Below are 18,348 nucleotides of genomic sequence, written 5' to 3'. Positions count from 1 at the left end.
TTGTTACCTCTCTGTTGTGAGCGGTTTCTCAGCAAGTTGGTCCCATAAAGTCGCGCGCTACTCGCAAACACTTCGCGATTAGATCAGCAGCAAATAATCATTTATCAAACAACACAAATCGACAGAATGTGGGCATTATCTTAACGATCGAAAGATCAAGATCGGCTGTGGTCGTCACATTTCTAGCGTTTAATATTATATAGTGTTGCGAAATAATGTACACAATTGTTGCTTTAGTCTATCATCGTTTATTGTATAAATATATCACCAATTAATATTATGTAGTAAGATTGCGTCTGCGTAACGCGAGAAAGAATGCGATAGAGATCGAACGGAAAGGCTACGGTGAGGGTAAAAAAAGGGGAAAAGGTTCGGGCAGGGGAAGGGGAAACGATATGGTGGACTTAAAAGAAAAAAGTAATATATATGTAACTTGTATTGCTGCACCGGGAAAGTTTTCATGACGCAAGCAAGGAAAGCCGTATATTTTCCTGGCAGAAGCAACAAAGTAAGTGGCAAACCATCCGCGCCATACCTACTCGCGTAGATCGATTGGAAAGAAAAAGCAGGTCGCAAGTTCGATCCTGAAAGCTTCGTCGTCACGAATGCATTCGCTCTTCTTTTTTTTACATAATATAGTAAAAATATATCTCTTCGATTTCTAGGAAATATCGTTATCATCAGCAGTATCATTTATAATCATATCTCGTCGTCATCGTTATTATTAATATCAACCTCAATTAACTTATATATCACTAGAACAATGGAAAATTGAACGCACCCTTCCTTTACGCACTACTCCAAGGCTTCGAGACCATAGCTTTGAGAGAATTTGTTGAAGTATTATTTAAAAAATTGCTTTAAATTATATATTCATCTCAAAAGAAATAAGAACGCTCAATAATAATATCGAATTATTGAGTTTCTGAATTCTTTTATGAAAACTGTAGTCAAGTGTCGAGATATGAAAACTTTCTGACTGGCTATTAGTTTCGCCATAGAGCTGTGCTCTCGAATGCTATCCGGAGGGTGATTACCTTTCGGCTTAATCGATGAATCCACAGGTAAGGGAAGGCCTCGTTATTCTGATTCTTCGATCGCGATCGCGCGCCCGTGCTTTCTAACAACAAATAGGAAAATCTATATCGGACGTTCACACGATCTCCGGAGTGATCGAATTGACCAATCTTATTACGCATTTATGTATTAATCTCGACAATTTCGTACGCATCGCTCTGACGTGTTTAAGTCGTTCGATGACGCAACGGGAAACGCTTTACCTTGGACATTTATTCTACACCGTGAATGATTAAACGCGATCGCCCAGATGTTCTATCGCGAGCGTTCTAAAGGGTTGAAAGAGATGTCTCTTTCCCGGTAAAATTCCCGCGAGACATCAACGGCTCGTACACGATTACTAATCCGATGAATTTTCGGAGGGATTCGCGTTCCCTCGCGGAACCAACTGCGTCGAGGCAAAGGAACTTTCCCTCACCCGAAAGACTCGGGCACAACCCTGAAAATATTATATATACATCATCTCTTCTACTTCGCCTCTACCTTTCGTCTAACTTCCTTCCTTTTATTATGGCAAGTACGGAATTATTCGTTGCTTGAACTCTCGCAATCCGGCTGAAAGAACGAAACGGGAAGGAAGAGAAAGAAGGACAAGCGTCCTCGCGCGTGTGCGTGGAATCGTACTTTCAGTCGCGCGTTTAGCACCAAATGGGATTCTCTATCGAGTTAGTTACGACGATTGCACATGTGATGTAAAGACAGAAATGAGTTGTATTTAGCGCCAAATGCGCGCCAAATTCTGGCAACGACGAAAGTTAGTAATACGGAGACGTTCAACGATGAAATAACGATCGCGTACGACTAATAACACCTTATAATAACGACCAAAAATCGACCACGTAAGCATCTAACAAAAAGATAAAATTCAACAATGCCAATGTATTCAGCACATATAGGCCTATTCACAACTGAAGTTGTCGTGCGCCGCATGCTAATGCGAATGCGTGCATATTACTTTTAAGGTATATACAGAAAGTGAATGTGCGCAATAGAGAAAGATGTTCATATGCATGTTTTAGAAAATTTTTTTCTTTTTTTTTCTTTGTAAGATTTTCCAAAATCGAAATTCGATTATTGTTTCAGTCGCTTGCGCTGCGGCAGTTTTTTGTCGTTCACAAAATTTCTTATAATAGCCCATAATTAAAAAGTCTTTAATTAAAGGTTAATATATCCTTTGTATAATTAAATTTAAGAAAGAACGAATTGTTTAATATCTGCAATATGACTCGCCTTATTATTAACTGTCTTTATTTTCTCTTCTTTAATTGAAGAATTAAACCTTAATCTTCCGTAAAAATTCATCTAAAACAATTTCGATAAAATTATCTAAAACTTCTGCAATAATTGCACAACGGGAACAATTTCTTATGTATTACATCATTTGGAAAAAAGTATTATCGAGTATATATAAAACGTATGATAAAGTAAAATATGCATTATCTGCGTTCCAATGCAGAATAATACATGCTAAAATTTTCGAAAAATCGTTTATCGAAAAATTACTTTTATTTCACATTTTATTTTCTCGTAGCTCACTCCACGACAATAGAGTAAACTACGCTCTTCGATAATTTTATTTGCAAATGTTACAAATCGCATTCGCGCGGTAATGCATATCCAAATGTTAATCTTGGCTTCAATACGGCTTGCGAGACGTCTTCCGGTGTGAGCAGGCCTTAAGGCATCGACCAACGCGCTGATTACGACCGCTTCGATCGATACTCGATCCCACGGCTCCCTCCCGATCGGATGTCCTTTTCTTGTCGATCACAGATAATTGCCAGCCGACGAAGGGGCTGCAATTATTGCACGCCGACTTCCGCAATTTGCCTCGCCAATCGTAAATGCGAGTCGATCTTTTTCAAAACGGGCTCATTAGGACTTAAACAACTTCGGCGAAGACACCAAATTCGGCTAATTGATTTAAATTCCTACGGTTTGATCGTCCTGCTTTCTCCGTACGCTTTTCGTCGACCCGCAATTTAATTTTATACTTCGTGTCACTCGAAAAAATTTTCATCGAACAATCACCGCGCAAGCCCTAACCGAATCTGCGGCTTGTTGAACCTTTAATATGGTATCGGCACTATCGGCTGCCAGACACCGGTGTTTTCGTCTCGACGGTAGTAATGAGGTCTGTTATCTCGGAAAACGGTGACTGCCGGAAATTGATTGTCTTGGATATACTTGAGCGTCGCCCGCACCTGAAACAGAAATTTCGTCGCTGCTTAACGATGCGTGGAGAAACGCGGCGCAATTCGATTTATCGCTCAATGCCTTCTATCTCCTCGAGGAACTAACGATAACGATGTCGCATAGCGTTTCGAATGGGCATTACCTGCGATACGAAATGTGGTTGCTCCACTTCCGGTGACGTGGACAGATGCTGCAGGATGAACTGATCGGTTTGCGCCAGCCAGAGATCCACGCCGCGCAGGGGGTCGTAGTTAAACGGGCCGATTCTAAGTAATCCCAAGGCGCAATCGTATATGTCCAAAACCTGTACACGTAGACAGAATATAGGTACACGTGCAGTCTCAACGGAATGCGTCAAATAAAATATCGCGCTTAATAGACTAATAATATTTTATTTAATATTATTAATCAATTGAGTTATTATATTTCATTTAATACTAGTATTTAATATGTTTTTGTCGATTGTGGGATTATCAAGTTTTAATTTTTTCTTGTTTCAATTGTAAGCCATTAGTCTCGTTCAGCTACAATAGGGTGTCGTTAATGTTAATGCAAAGTTGCGTACACGCACCTGCTGACCCCCGGTCAATTGTCTGGCGCACCTCAGTGCCTGATCTGGACCCTTGTCGGGGAAAGTCGCGGGAAAGATCTCGCCGGTCTTCACGTTCAGCCCGATACCGTAGATCAACGGCCAGTGAATCCCACCTCTCACGGTGGTGTTCAACTCGCCCACGCAGCACAGCGTTAGATCGATCTCCACCGGTTGCTTGTGAAATGCGGCTGGAAGACGATCGGGTCGGTTAACATCCTATATAGATATAGATAGACGAAGTCGAAGGCGGCAATTTCGTTCTATTTTTGGATATAATTCTATAAATATAATTAATTTCAGTCTAACTTTGATTGAATGTTCTATAGGAAACATAATATCGTGACATGAAAATTGAGTTCTATTCCGTTTAGCTTATCTTTTTAATCCATTTTGAAGCAAGTAAATGATTGAAGTGGATATGTTTACGAATAAAGACAGGAATAGAATAGGCATAATTATTTCTATACTAATTTATATATGTTAAATTTATATAGATTAAAAATAAGATTCTCCGAGCCATGGATAATAGGAATGCCGCATAAGAAATAGATTTTCACGTACAAAGTATATTGTAGAATAATTCCTCGGAATAGTTTCTCGGATCGGAGTAGCCGCCGACCAACTGCAGCTCCAGGCGACCTTCGGGATATCCGAGGGCGAGTTCCGTTACCTTCTGGATTATTCCCGCCGCGGCATCTTCCGTTCCAGAGCCGTCAAGGTGCGCCAGAGCGGCGGCGCCCGAGCCTGAAATCCAACATTCGAAACGCGATATTCGCAGCCCTTAAGATATTAAAGTCAAGCACGCCGACCAGTTATTTATTATGGCCGGTTATATATAATTATTTAAAAAAAATTATTACTATTTTATTATTATTTTTCTTTATTATATGAAAATAGGGCACATATTAAGCGTCATTTTTATCCAAAATTATTCTTGAACGTAAAATATTTATGTTAATAACGAATATCCGCCTGCGAATTAGTCTCGGTGCAATGCACCGGATGAACTTTGTATTGTTACTTTTATGAATTATCATTACTATTCACGTCATTGATCAACGAGCTTAATTGCGTATTTATCGCTGCTGAAAAGATCAATCGAAAGAAATATCAAAACGGTCAAATGAGATGAGTTATCACCGCTTGCGCGCTATTATCTTTTTGTGACTACTCGTTACTCTTCTACCCCTTCTCCCTTTCAGAAAGAACATGCCGATTAAAAGGGAAATCAATTTTCAAGTGTTTAAATATCGCTACCAGGCCAGTAATTATCGCAAACAAGCTGATCAGTCCTCTCGCCATTTATCGTCGAATCGAGATCAGAAACGACAAAAAACGCTCACGAGACGATTGAAACGATTCAACATAAATCCAAGAGCATCGCGCTTCCAGAGTTAATCACGGTTCGTTAGATATGCAATTGGTCGCCTTAAGGATAAGAACAAAATGGAACAAAAAGTAACGATTGGAAACACGTGAGAATGTTTTTGCAATGTTAGAAGAGATTTTTAAAGATATGCGATTGACGCATCATAAACTGCCTACATTTATTAATTGGAAAACAAACAAACAAACAAACAAACAAAGGCAATAGTAATAAATTTTTGCAACAATAAATTCTGAGCGCAATAAATTTCGATCGACTGTTGCACGAGCGCAAAGTAACGAGTGGACGAGAAGAGCTCGCGACAAAAGGACTCTTATATCGCGAACTGTTACTTAATTACGTACTTTCGCAGTCGCTTTCTACCACGGTCGTTATTCACGCGCAACCTTAAGACGATCGGAGACACCCAGCTCGTGTCGCGATGTATTATCGTCTCAGCAGGAGAAAGCTAAGGGAAACTTATTCGACGGTTTCGTTGAGAAATATAATATAATGTAATAGGCTCTTTGCAATACGCGTTATCGTTCGGAGAAACATCTAAGAAGTTCGTATGATTCGTATCGGTTATAAATATCGAAGTGACGAAATACGCTTAAAAAATAGTCGTATGATAATTTTAATAAATTTTTTGCGCCCACGAGAACACGCGAGATTATAGCATGTTCTTACTTGTACATACCTTGCTGATATTAAGAAATGACATTATGGAAAATTGCGCAAGTAGCTCGTCGTTTTAGTTTTATGAACCATAAATCGCAATTATTTCCCCGAAGCTCTTTAAACTTGATATCATAGGATTAGCAAGGCATTTAAATGACTTCGTAATATGAACGTGAATCGTAAGCTGAATCGGAGTACTTTTTCCTTCCAGTTCGAATGGCAGAACTGGTTCTATTAAACGGTTCGTCTTTGCGAAAGAAGTGGCGTTTCGCATTTTGCGCGTTACGTTAGTCGTTATATCACGAAGGAGTCAATGATCGTGCGAACGAGAAGTAAATCATTTTTGTGCCCGGACAAAGGAAATAAAAAGCGATGTAACGGAAAGTCCAAAGACGATCGCGGGCGTCATGGTTCTCGTTTAGCGATATTTTTTACAAGTTTTTGCTCGTTAGCTCCGCGACTAATTTACAGTCCGAGACAAGCAGACTGTAAATGAATTTCCTGTCTTTTTTTCTCTCGACTCTTTACTTATTTCCTTTCCTTCACACTTTCAGAAATCTATACTAACAATAAAAACTGTTTTATAATTTTTTCATAAAATGACTTTCAAATAAGATGCTTATATTTTCATTGATATTTTGGCATCAGTTGTTATTATTATATAATTCAACATTAATTTAAATTAATTTAAAATCTATTTTTTTTTCTAACTAAAATGCCAGAACAAAAATAATTTCAAAGAATTGCAATTGACTTAAAATAAAAATCTTTGCGTAAATTAGGCTTCTGATATTTAAACAAATAACTGTAATTACTTTCTCAAATCTTTGATATAAAACACGTGCAATATATAAAAATCTTAACGAAGAAGCCCTCTTTATTAAAAATCGATTCAACTTCGTCCAAAAATATATTAAGATCGGTGATATTGATAAAATCTCTCTGTTTCGTATTAAATATTTTCCAACGACGCGCGGTACCGATCAAACAGTCGCGCTTTGTCATTGCGTTATTCCGACCTCTTTTTCTTTTCATTGTCGTGCCGCAAGCGGCCATTTATATGCAACCGGCAGCTATTTTATAATGAGCACGATTGTACTTTCAAATATACTCACCGGAATGCCTGACGACAACGATTATGCACGTGGTCATGTCGTCCGAACCGAGGATGCTCACGTTCTCTGCGAAGGGAAAAAGGAATAATCGTTACGGAGGAGCGAATACGGCGCGGCGGTGCTTCGAAAGACTGCGGATTGTTAGGATTATTGCGATACGGGGCAGGGACTTTACATAATTATATGAAAAACATTTTTTCGTGTTTCAAACGTATACCTTTGCCGATGGTTATTCTACAGAGAAAGGTATTAAGATATTTCACGATATCGCAAAAGAAACAACGCGTTCTTGCTCGTATTCCTCTTATTATTCTTAAATCAAGTTGTATCTCGCTTCTATCTTTTCTCAAATGTTTATTGCACGTCACGCGTCGCAAAAATTGTAAAATTAAAAATATGTTCTTCTTTTAAAAAATTATAATAATTTAGCTACGTGTGCACAATTTGTCGATTTAGCACACATCTGTAACATAAAATGCTACACTATATTACGCTACGTTACACACGAGAATAACGGTCGGTTTTTATGCGATAAAAAAATTGCTGATAAAGATTTATTATACATTCCGAGAAAAAGATAAGAAAATCTCCATTGCGAAGCATTACCAGATTTATCCAGCGAAGCACGTGGAAAGATACGTCTCGTTACGAGATTTACCGCACCGTTGTTATTGCAGCATAATAACGCGAATCTTGGTTATTTTTGAAAGTTACACCATCAGAAAAATTGGACTATAATTTACAGTTGTGTCCGATAACGCGCAAAATAATGCCCGGCATCCGGTTGATTTATCACTCGCGCGCGGTTGTTTCTTTTTTTTTTTTGTCTTCTCATAATTAAGCGCAATCACAGCTGGTACGTTGACGAGTTGCGTCAATCCCGCGATATCGCGGCAAAAGTAACCGGTAACACACTCGATATCTCCTTAAGAGATAACCAGGAGATCGCGTGACCATTGCATCAGTAACATATTCTCTCTGAATAGGTACCGAGATTATTTTTCGAAAAGATTACGTTCCTCTCTCCCGCAGGGATGACTGATACGCGCAGTCATTTGGGTCTAGCGAACCCACGGACCCGAGCTCAATGCACTGCCGGACACTTACATATACATTTACACGTCATACACACATTTTTGTGAGCGACAGTGCAATAAACGTTTCAGGAAAAAATGAAAGCAAGATACCTGATTTTAAAATAAAAAGAAGAATTAGAACAAAACCATAGACGCATTTGATACAGATGGTGTAGGATAATGATAGCTGAATCTCATTATTTCTATCTCTTAAGTATAAAAAAAATTGCTTTGAAATAGTAGTAAAGTATATTTATTAATATTTCTCTGACTTTTAAGCATCATTTAATAACTTTATCGCATATTTTAATAACATAATTATTGGAAAAATTTTGTTATTTTAAAAAAACATGAAAAGAGTGGCTTTATTTTACGACAATAACGTCACTATAAAATCATTTTTTTTAAATTACATTTGTTAGTATGATACTCCATGAAATTCACGAGGATAGTCTCTGAATTTATCTAAGTTGCTCTGTCCTCAAAATTTAAAGCTGGTTCATTTAAAGCTGGATCCAGATCAAGGAAAGAGCGCGAAAAAACGTTTGCCGGCGGCCGATGTTGGCATTCATTGAAGCAAGTTGTTTGTTCGCTGTTTCATTATCTTGGATCCAGCTTGACGCGGCGCATCGAGATGCACTGCACTTACTGTCGTGCGGCAGCGTCGCGGCCATTTCTCGTTGTTGAACGTAGAGAAGGCCCACCGGGCCCACGAGTTTCGCCGGCATCGAGTGCAGCTGGGCCGCGCTCTCGCGGTACACCGGATGGGCCGCGTACAAGGACCTGCTGTCCGCAGGAATCTCTTCCTGCAGAACCACCCCGCCCACCACCAGCACCATCCTGCGAAAGCGAAACGAAAGCGATTATACAGCGAGATAGAAAAACAAACGTTTTATCGCGCTTGAGGTGTTGCGCACTGAAAGACGACGCGCGCACACGTTCAACGTGCAGCATGAAATTAATTCCGCGGAACAATACGCTCGCGAACGATTAATAATTTATGCCAGCGACGGCCATTCCTCGCCGTTTAATTTCCATTTTATTCCTCCGTTGACGCACGTGGTCTTAGAAATCGCCGACGCCGCGACGACGCGAGATTTCTTTATCGGGCAAAGTTCAAATTTGTCCGAGAAGTGCGTTGAAAAAACGTATCTGACGGACAAATGGAAAAGGCGCGTTTGAAAAACGTATATCTCATAGATTCCTCCGCGATTGTCTACGTATCTCCTTATTCGTCCTCCCCATCTTTATCCTATCGTATAAAAAATATGTTAATGCAACGTCTCGAATATAAGCGCAGCTTGATTCTCGCAACGTGGTAGTTAGCGGCAATCATCGCACTTCAAATTGCAATAATCCTGGCTAAATTGCGTCTAGTCAAAAAATTAAGGCCGATCAAAGGTTTCTGATCGAAACGCGGTCGTTCTCGTTCTACTTGGGGCGTACACCTCCTTGTAAGTCATTTGCAAAGTGACTGGCCCGGTTGTACGTGATCTCGTGTGATAAATCACAACCGGCGGATCATTAAAATCAATTTACGGCAACCGTAAAGCAAAGTAGCCGTCGCGCGACGCAACAGGCGAGTGTGTTGAACGTCTGGCTTATCGAGTGGTAAATTCGCTCCTACGAGGGTAAATTACCCTCGTATTTCGATCTTAACAATGAGGTCCTCAAGTATATCTCGCATACACGATCGAGACTGGGCATTGTGCGACAAAGTCGGGCGTAGAGTATCGGACTCGAGATCGCATTGTCGGTACCGGGCGCAGTCATTAGTAGTACAATCGCGCCAACAAATGCCGTTGTTTAAACAAATTACAACATTAAACTCAACCTCAACTTAACTTACACAGTAAAAAATAAAACGTAATTTTAACATATGGACCGCTATACACAAGATTTTTTACTATGTCATCTATATTATGTTGCTTTATTCGATATTATAACACTGACATTATTAATTCACGGAAAAAAAGGATTAGCTATTTTGCAGCAGAGCTATAATTTAGCAATAGTAGCAAAACTTTAAGAACTGTTTTGTTACTATTGCTAAATTATACCTCTCGCTGTAAAAAAATATAGCTCTTGCTGCAAAAAATGTTAGTTATACATATTTTACAACTAGATTTGCTATAATCCTTTTAGCAGTAGCAGCTATAATCCTTTTTTTCCGTGTTGTAATATCGATGTTAAATCTAAAAAAAATCTTCGACAAAACAGAATCAAATTACTAAACAAGACAACTTGGATGACAAGTGTCTCTTTAAAAACTCTAATCGCGCACCCTCCCATTGTCTTTTTATTAATATAAATTGCTGAGTTGTGTTATTAATCAAAAAATCATCGCCTCGCTAATTAAAGCATCGATGATTGATCGTCATCGATCTTCCTTCGATCCTGGTTGGCAAGAGTTCGCGCAAGGATGACAAGAAACATGTTTTCTTTTATTAGTAAGAAAAAAAAAACGAGACAGGCTCTGCGAAGAGCGCGCGCGCGCCACGCGTTTAAATGCAGAATAATCGCCAATTATGTCGACGGCGCTCGCAGAATGAAAGGAACGCCACGAGAAATATGAGGTTTTCGCAAAAACTCGTCGCGGCGTCCTCCGTGTGCGGCGCGATTCGTGGCAAGGACTAAAATAGATCCCTACGATCCGCGTGTCGTGCAGCTGCTTCTGCGAACGCGCAGAAATACGCGTGATGGCAAAACCACTCGTATCACTTCTCCGCGACAATTTTCAATTTTTATTCATAGCGTAACTGTGTAATACGAGAAAAACGCTACGCTACTAATTATCAGCAAAATGTCTGTAAAATTTAACCACGCGAACGCTGTAAATAAATCTATTATTTCTTCAATCACGACGCATTGCGATTATTTGTTCGTCATTATCATAACGACGTGAAGGTGCAAATTACAATCAATCTTTCAGGTTGCCGCGAAGACGTACAGGCTGGCGTAAATTAGAGGATTAATTAAGGAACACGCGAACGTAAGTCTCATGCGTACTTGAAATAAATCCCCAAGTACGCGTGCACTTTGCATTCGCGATGCTAGCGGTTAACTCGACTTCAATGGCTGTCCCCCGTAAGATCCGTAATTATATCTCGCGTTCTCTCCGCGCCGCTCTAGAAACGAAGGAACGGAAAATTGCAACGACCAGCCCGGCGGTATCTTACCCGCGAGCCGCGTAGGTTTCGGTATTAGGGAGCGCGGTATACTGTAATCCGGATGAGATAATTGCATGTTTTGTATTCGGTGGAAATATCGCGGCTTAATTATACGGCGTGCGACATGCGATGCATACCGCTCCGTTGCTTGCTCGCTAGGAGCAACTTTGTGTTGCGATTCGTTCCATAAGTGATGTACGCCGCGTGAAAATCCTCCATTTGCTCCGCCGTTGAGTTGCAACGGACTCAACGGGGTAATTAGAATTTTTGGAGATTTATGCGAAGCACAGCTCCACCCATTTAGCGTCAAACCCTTCTTCTTATTTTGTTACAATTTGCTATTTTATTTCTGTATATATATGTTACAGTTGTAAATTCCATTCACGTGGCATACTTTGCAAAAATTATAAAATCAACTTAAAATAAAACGCTGAAATTTCGCTACTAAAGAAATAAGAAGTATAACTTGACAATAAGTTTTCTTTCTAATAATAATTTCTCAATTTCTTATTGTTAGAACGATATTTTCGTTTTAAAATAATTGCCTCGCAAACTTTGGCTTACGCGATAATTATCTTTCTAGCGTTTCTCACGAAATGGACTATCATGCCGGAAAAGCAGCGTTTGGTACTTAAACGCGTAGTTTTAGCGAAATTAAGAGTGACACGCTAAACGAAACGTAAGAAATACGCGGCACGAAATACTCTCGTCTCCGTAATTATTGCACGCCGCAGGAGAGACAGCTTGCGTGTGATTAGTTGTATCACAGGCGGTTGTTCGTATAATAATGAGACAAACGTGCGGCTGTGTGTCGCTCGGTTCCGATCGCGAACTGTCACGTGGAGGCTGCGGCTATGCTGACGCATAATTCGCGAGAAACCGACACTATCGCGTGACATATCCGTGCACACGATGTACGTGGCTGTTTTATGTTATGAATATTATTCAGGGAAAACCACTCAGACGCGCGAGTTTTCATGTCGCGACATTATTATATCAATTTCTCGCGGTGCGATATCGCATCAATAACAGGCGTATTGCGGCACGCTGTTTGTACGTGCTATTATCACACGATTATCGGACGGATTGCGTCGAAATCGAATAACTTATGATACGTTAGGGTGATAAACAAAAGACGAGAACGATCAACGGATCATGGGTTTATCGAAACCGAGATTAAATATTAGTTCATTTAAATTATCATTACGACGTAAATAACTTGCGTATCTCATTCTACGACCTGACAGCAACTCACCTTACTTTTTTTAAATGGATTTTCTTCTAATAAAATCTATCCGTAACGATTGCGCTCAGGTGCAATGGGATAATATATAAATAGCACTTGATGTATCTTTCATGCAGGAATATGCGTCTCTTTATTCAAACTTACAGTCCTTGTTACACTAAGCTATCGAAACGTTCCGTTATTAGAATTCTACAAGCATTTCATCGAGAAAAAATTTTAACACAACTTTCTATCTCACTTTTATTATCAGCCGATATTTCTCTCACGCAATGTTCTCAAATTCACAAATATCTTCCATCGTACGTTACACGAGCGTTGCCATTTCAAGAAGCATCTCGATCCTACCGATTTATCGCGATTTTAAGCTACGCTGATCCTTGGTATTACGGAGATTAAGAATCAGAAATCATTCGGTCCGCACCTTAATGCGATTTGCTCTCAATCACTGTCTGTGAATCGATCGCGTGACGCTCCGTGACAACAAATCCCGGATTTCGGAGTTTCTGCCGGATATTTTGAACGCGCAATCACTTCCGACTTATAGAGACGCAGCCGAAACGACAAAACGAGATAATCTCGCGTCGATCTCACGAGCGTCGATTCAAGATCTAGCTGAGCCGCGACTAAATTCGTCCGCGCAGTTTTCATTAAGTCGTCGCCGACTGTCCCGGCGCTCATTAACAAGTCGCGTTAATTATGGCCTCTGTTATCAGCCGGCGCGGCGATTGGACGGCTTCGTGGACGCGGTGGGACGGGTTAAAATCCAAGAGGGACCAATCCGGGCCGGTCGGTCGATCGGATATCGGGGCACCGCGAACGAGAAAATAACATGTTTGGCTCTGTCGGCAGGGCTTAGGAATCGAAATCGCCTCGGCCCCACTTTTCTTTTTTTTTTTAATTTCTTCTTCCTTCTTTTTTTAAACTCTTTCTGTTTGCGCCGGTGGCCGGCCGACTGGTGCGGTGTTTCGTGGGAGCAGGTTTACGGAGTAGGGTAGTCGAAAAGTTTAGATCACTGCAAATCAAACTCACGCAAAACGCCATTGTTCACAAGCCTTAGCAGCCAAAAGTTGTTATTAAAATTCGATAGTAGAATTATTTTATGAGCAGAAAAAGAGCAGGTGACAAACATTAAACAAGTTATAATAATTATTGAAATTAAAAGTATTTTGTAACAAATTCAAAAAAAGTCTGTACATTAGATTTAATTTACAAAATTATACTAATTATTTACAAGGATCTTGAAAAATGAAACTTAATAATGAAATAAGATCTGAATTGTTCCACGGTGCTGGACGTTGGAAGCTTTCCGAGTATAATTATAGATGACTGCGTATTGAAAATCTTTTCTTTCCGTGAAAAAGCGACCGAGTGGAGAAACGGGCGACACGATAGCATCTGAATATATGTAGATATATGAACAGAGGTCAACTGGCGTATATTTTCACAATGAGAAGCGAGAGATACCTGAACGACCTGAATAAGCAGCTGCAGACTCAATCTGGACTAAAAATCGCGCATGGAATAAGAATAAAAAGGGATATAAATACCAACTTCACTTGGTGATAGAGTAAAATTCTCGAACGAAACCTGTAGTCTGAATAGAAAAAGAAGATTATCCTCTGATCGAGCGCTTGGGGTTCGATTTTACTGGCGGCGATTAATTCTAATCTTATCTCATTATTTGCTCTTACTCCGTAGCCGAAGAAAGATCTTGAGGTAAAATAACTTCGATTAACTAACTCTACTCTACCTAATCTTCGTTGATTCTCGGGATAAGGCAACAGATGAGTCTAGTTCGACGATTACCGCAAAATGCTGCAATTTTATTTTTTCGTCGGTTAAACCCCAATAAAATTTTAACTTGTTGATTATAATTCAATTTATTCAATTTACGCATTGAATTGTATTGGACGTGAAAGCAGTGAGGTGCTTTCTTTCTCCCCTTTCTCCCCGTTAGTTCATTTCTAAAGCGTCGACTTATGCTCTCCACTTGAAATAATCCATTCAAATATATACGAAGTCACGTTCTCCTTATCTGAACAGTGGCATCGCACCGCTGAAGTCATTAGTCTACCTAAGCCTATGTTAATTTCTTTCCCCTTTTAAACTCATTCCGTATTTGTTCGATTCGAGACGTCGATAAAATCGCTTCGGAATACGCGACGCATCTTTTTATACCCCGTGACGTCAACGACACTTGGAAAACAGCCTAATGTGAGTCCATAAGCACAAGAAGTTTAAGCGACGCCGGCGCGAATATAGGAATACAAGATTATTAAGATAAAAATTTATTCCGTCAAGAGGCGTTTCAAATAAATACCAAGGGGTTAAGAAGATTCACCCTTCAAAAGACCGGCTGCCACGCGAGGAGTTCTCTCGTACAAACGAGTGTCGTGACAGCGCGAACGACAGCCTTCCGAGCGTAATCGCGACTGATCGAGGGATCGGAGATCTCCACCCCGAGACAATCATCAGCCACCCTCGAGGGAGGCCGCGAACGACGTGGACGAAGGGCGACCTCGGGGACGCCGATATCATCTCGACACGGTGGGATTAGGCCGCGTATAGGAAACGTTATCGACGAGATCTTACGGACGGATCGACAGACGGACGGGCGGGTCTCGGGGGAAAGAAATGCCTTTACATCAGATTAAGGCGCGGAATCTCGGGCGCGGATCTTCCGCGATCCTCGCCGGAACGAATCGCGGCGGTGCCCGGTACGATACCGGGACGGAGAAGCGGAGCAACTCTTTCGCCGGAACGCCCCCTCGTTCCCCGGATCGATCCCGAACGATTTACGGCGGGGATCGATTTGATCGACGATCAAGAGGACCGCGCGCTCTCACCCTGCGCCGCTTCACCTCGCCTCGCCTCGCCTCGCCCCGCGATGTCGAGCAGTATTTCTCTGGCCGCGAGGAAGGGACGGAGATATTAACCCTCTCGGACGGCTTTTAACACTCGATACTCGCCGTCGCTGATTAATGCCGGCCGTACTTTTCCGTGTAAATGTGCGAACTGAATTTATCGCGTTCGAAGCGAAGCTCGGACGCATCGGATACTGAGAGCCGATTCGAAAATGCTTGATTCTCTCCGTTCCAAGTTATTTTCAATTTTGAAAAAAAATTGTACATTAAATTTGATTTAATTTATGGTACTTCAATGTTTTAGAGACTGTGCGTGAAAGGTTTAACGTTCAATAAAATTTCACGATTAAAATTTCAAATTAATATAACATATTGTTACTTAAAATTATATTAATACATGCCATTCGCGCGATTATACACGGAGAAAATTTTATAGTAAATATTACTATGGTGTCGCACTAGCTGCGGACCATCGAGGAATTTTAAGTTAAATTACTATGTTTATGGTAAAAATTACATTATTTTATCGTTTTTAAAACAATAATTATAGTATTTTAACTTGAAATTCCTCGATGGTCCGCAGCTAGTGCGACACCATAGTAATATTTACTATAAAATTTTCTCCGTGTATGTTTATATAACAATTTTTATTAAGAAGAAGGCAATAAATCATAGAAAAAATATTTATTCTGGTGGTGCAAAGTTACACCAGGAAAAAAATCCATAAAATATTATAATTGAATTTTTAATTAAATTCTTTTTATATTTGGCCAATATTGTCTAACAACAATCGATCTTTATCGTCTGTCATGTACAAATTACAATTATTCACTATGAAAACTGATATTTGGTATCATTAGAATTCGGTGTTTTACGCGCAGCTGGATATAGAATGTGACCGTTGTTGTAGAATAATGATTAGAAATTAGATTTCGCTGCTCGTAAAAATTTCCTGAAATTGAAGAGAAAAACGCGGTCTTCCGATCGCGACGAGGACAAGAGGACTCGAGAGAGCGCCGAGTCGCGAGAGCGAGGATTCCCATGACGCGCGGAAAATTAGAACCGCCGCGCGCGCGGACGGTGAGATTATATGGCGCGGTAGGTAGGTATGGCCATTGTTGTGTGCCGACGAAAATTACACTCTTCAAAATCCATTGTATCAGATTGCCGGCCACGCCGCGCCGGTAGAATTTCTACGTCGTCCTCGTCCTCGTCGTCATCGTCATCTCCCTCCCGTCATCTTCTGAGTGTTCGCTTTCGATACACGAGGTCAGATTTCATATGGCCGGTGTCATATCGTCGAAATCGTACCGTTTTATGCAATGAGACCTTTACTTTTGAGTTCAGATTCTCTTTTTTTGCGAATTCATTACTCATTTCGCTCACGTATTTTATTATAGAAAATAATAGCAAGGGAAATATGCTTCTCTCTCTCTGCGTTAAAATTAAGAAATGAAATAAAATTCAATGGTTTACTCCTTCATAAATCTTCACACACTTCTTAATTTTAATTTTAAATGAGGGACAGTCGCGGAGAAAACCAGATTCTATATTGTAATGCGCTGCAACGAGAACACTTATTTTGAATGTCTCGTTTGATTTAACGTCGAGAGTTCTTACTTCGCACCATCGGAAGATAATACATATACATATGCGATGTAAACGAGAGTGATACAAAAATCGAGAAAGCAAAGTCATTGAGATAGCGTCGGGCATAAATGTCTTCTCGCAAGTATCTGGAGCAGAGATAAGCACCGCGGAGCCTAGGATCGAAATATACAGTTCCGTTAAAAGACGACTCACTGGCTCCGGCGGCTAATCCGGTTCGATAAATCGGCTTTGCGGTTTAAAAAAAAAAGTCAGCGTAAACAGCGATTTCGCGGCGAGCTTGCAATATGTCAGCCCGAATGCTCGCGATTTATCAAATTTCGTTCTTCTCATTCAGCGGGGGAATTTTATCGAATCTCTGAGATATACGCGCGAGCGACAATTATTCTTAGTCTGAAAACGAACTTATCTCACTTCGCGAGTATTCGAAAACAATTTACAATCTTTCTTGCTGTAATTCGCTCTCTCAATCATTTATCTAAATTGCTAAAAAGTGTCGCAGAATATAATGTCGAAATCCGTGTTGATCGTAAATAATTCAGATAGATCGAAGTGCTATAGATAACTATAATGTTCTTTATCTTTAGTTACATTCAAATAATAAATGGTACTTAAACAGTATAATTATATATATAGTATTTAAACGGAATTAATTTTTTTCTTTACTGCATCTCGATAATATTTTTTGAATCTTAAAATAATATCTTTCTAAAATTTATCTTAGTGGCTAGAAAAGCTAAAATACCGATAATAACGCAATTAAAAGAAACTTTGCACAAATGTGTTGATCCTTAAAATTTCCTCACTTAGATTATTTCATCCGCGTCGGATTTAATCGCGAGTCGTGATTTAAAATCGCCGGGGCGCGACAGAAGAGCGGATGGAATTACGGCGATATTGATCGATCGAAAATCAGCGATGAGTATACACAATTATTGAGGGGGATGGACAGAGGAGTTAGACGAGAGGAAGCTATTCCCGTTCGGGGTACAAAGAAGGTAAAGAAAGGACAGAAAGAGGTCTGAGAGCAAAATGGCGGGGCCCTTCGTGACCGTAATCGGCCGACCGGGAGGAGGCCGCTCGGATCGAGCCACACGGAAATCCACTTGAAAAGTAGCCATTACCTTAATTATTGGCCTTTCTAAGAGGCCGTGGCGGCGCGGCGGGGCTCGGGATACGCGGGATTCCGCGTATTCAGTACCAGTCGCCGAGGGAATCCCGAAAATCCTCGGGATTTCTTCACGACGTTCCCGCCACGGGATCGAAGAAGATAAATATATAGCTTTTCGATTTACGATTCGATTAGAAAAGCTCTCTCTCTCTCTCTCTCTCTCTCTCTCTCTCTCTCTCTCTCTCT

The 18,348-nt window shown here is 40.4% G+C and overlaps 1 protein-coding gene across 4 annotated transcripts in view; it reads right to left on the bottom strand.

Moving 5' to 3' along the window:
* Window positions 1-228: 228 nt before the first annotated feature.
* Window positions 229-18,348, bottom strand: part of LOC112452562 (protein N-terminal asparagine amidohydrolase) — a 48,822-nt gene continuing 30,702 nt past the window's right edge. For 2 of the 4 annotated variants that reach the window (XM_025012844.1, XM_025012845.1), the window contains exons 3-8: window positions 8,753-8,943; window positions 7,028-7,093; window positions 4,427-4,609; window positions 3,845-4,053; window positions 3,416-3,577; window positions 229-3,281 (exon numbers count right to left, since the gene is read on the bottom strand). In XM_025012844.1, coding sequence (XP_024868612.1) covers window positions 3,147-3,281; window positions 3,416-3,577; window positions 3,845-4,053; window positions 4,427-4,609; window positions 7,028-7,093; window positions 8,753-8,942 — 945 coding nt within the window. In that variant the 5' untranslated portion in view covers window position 8,943 and the 3' untranslated portion in view covers window positions 229-3,146. Of the gene's footprint in view, window positions 3,282-3,415; window positions 3,578-3,844; window positions 4,054-4,426; window positions 4,610-7,027; window positions 7,094-8,752; window positions 8,944-12,528; window positions 13,180-18,348 lie in introns of those variants that run through there. The other 2 variants (XM_025012846.1, XM_025012847.1) reach the window with 2 other exon arrangements.

Source organism: Temnothorax curvispinosus, unplaced genomic scaffold (genome assembly GCF_003070985.1).
Source record: "Temnothorax curvispinosus isolate PA1 unplaced genomic scaffold, ASM307098v1 QBEX01003445.1, whole genome shotgun sequence".
Lineage (NCBI taxonomy): Eukaryota > Metazoa > Arthropoda > Insecta > Hymenoptera > Formicidae > Temnothorax > Temnothorax curvispinosus.
This window is presented reverse-complemented; position numbering and strand designations above follow the sequence as displayed.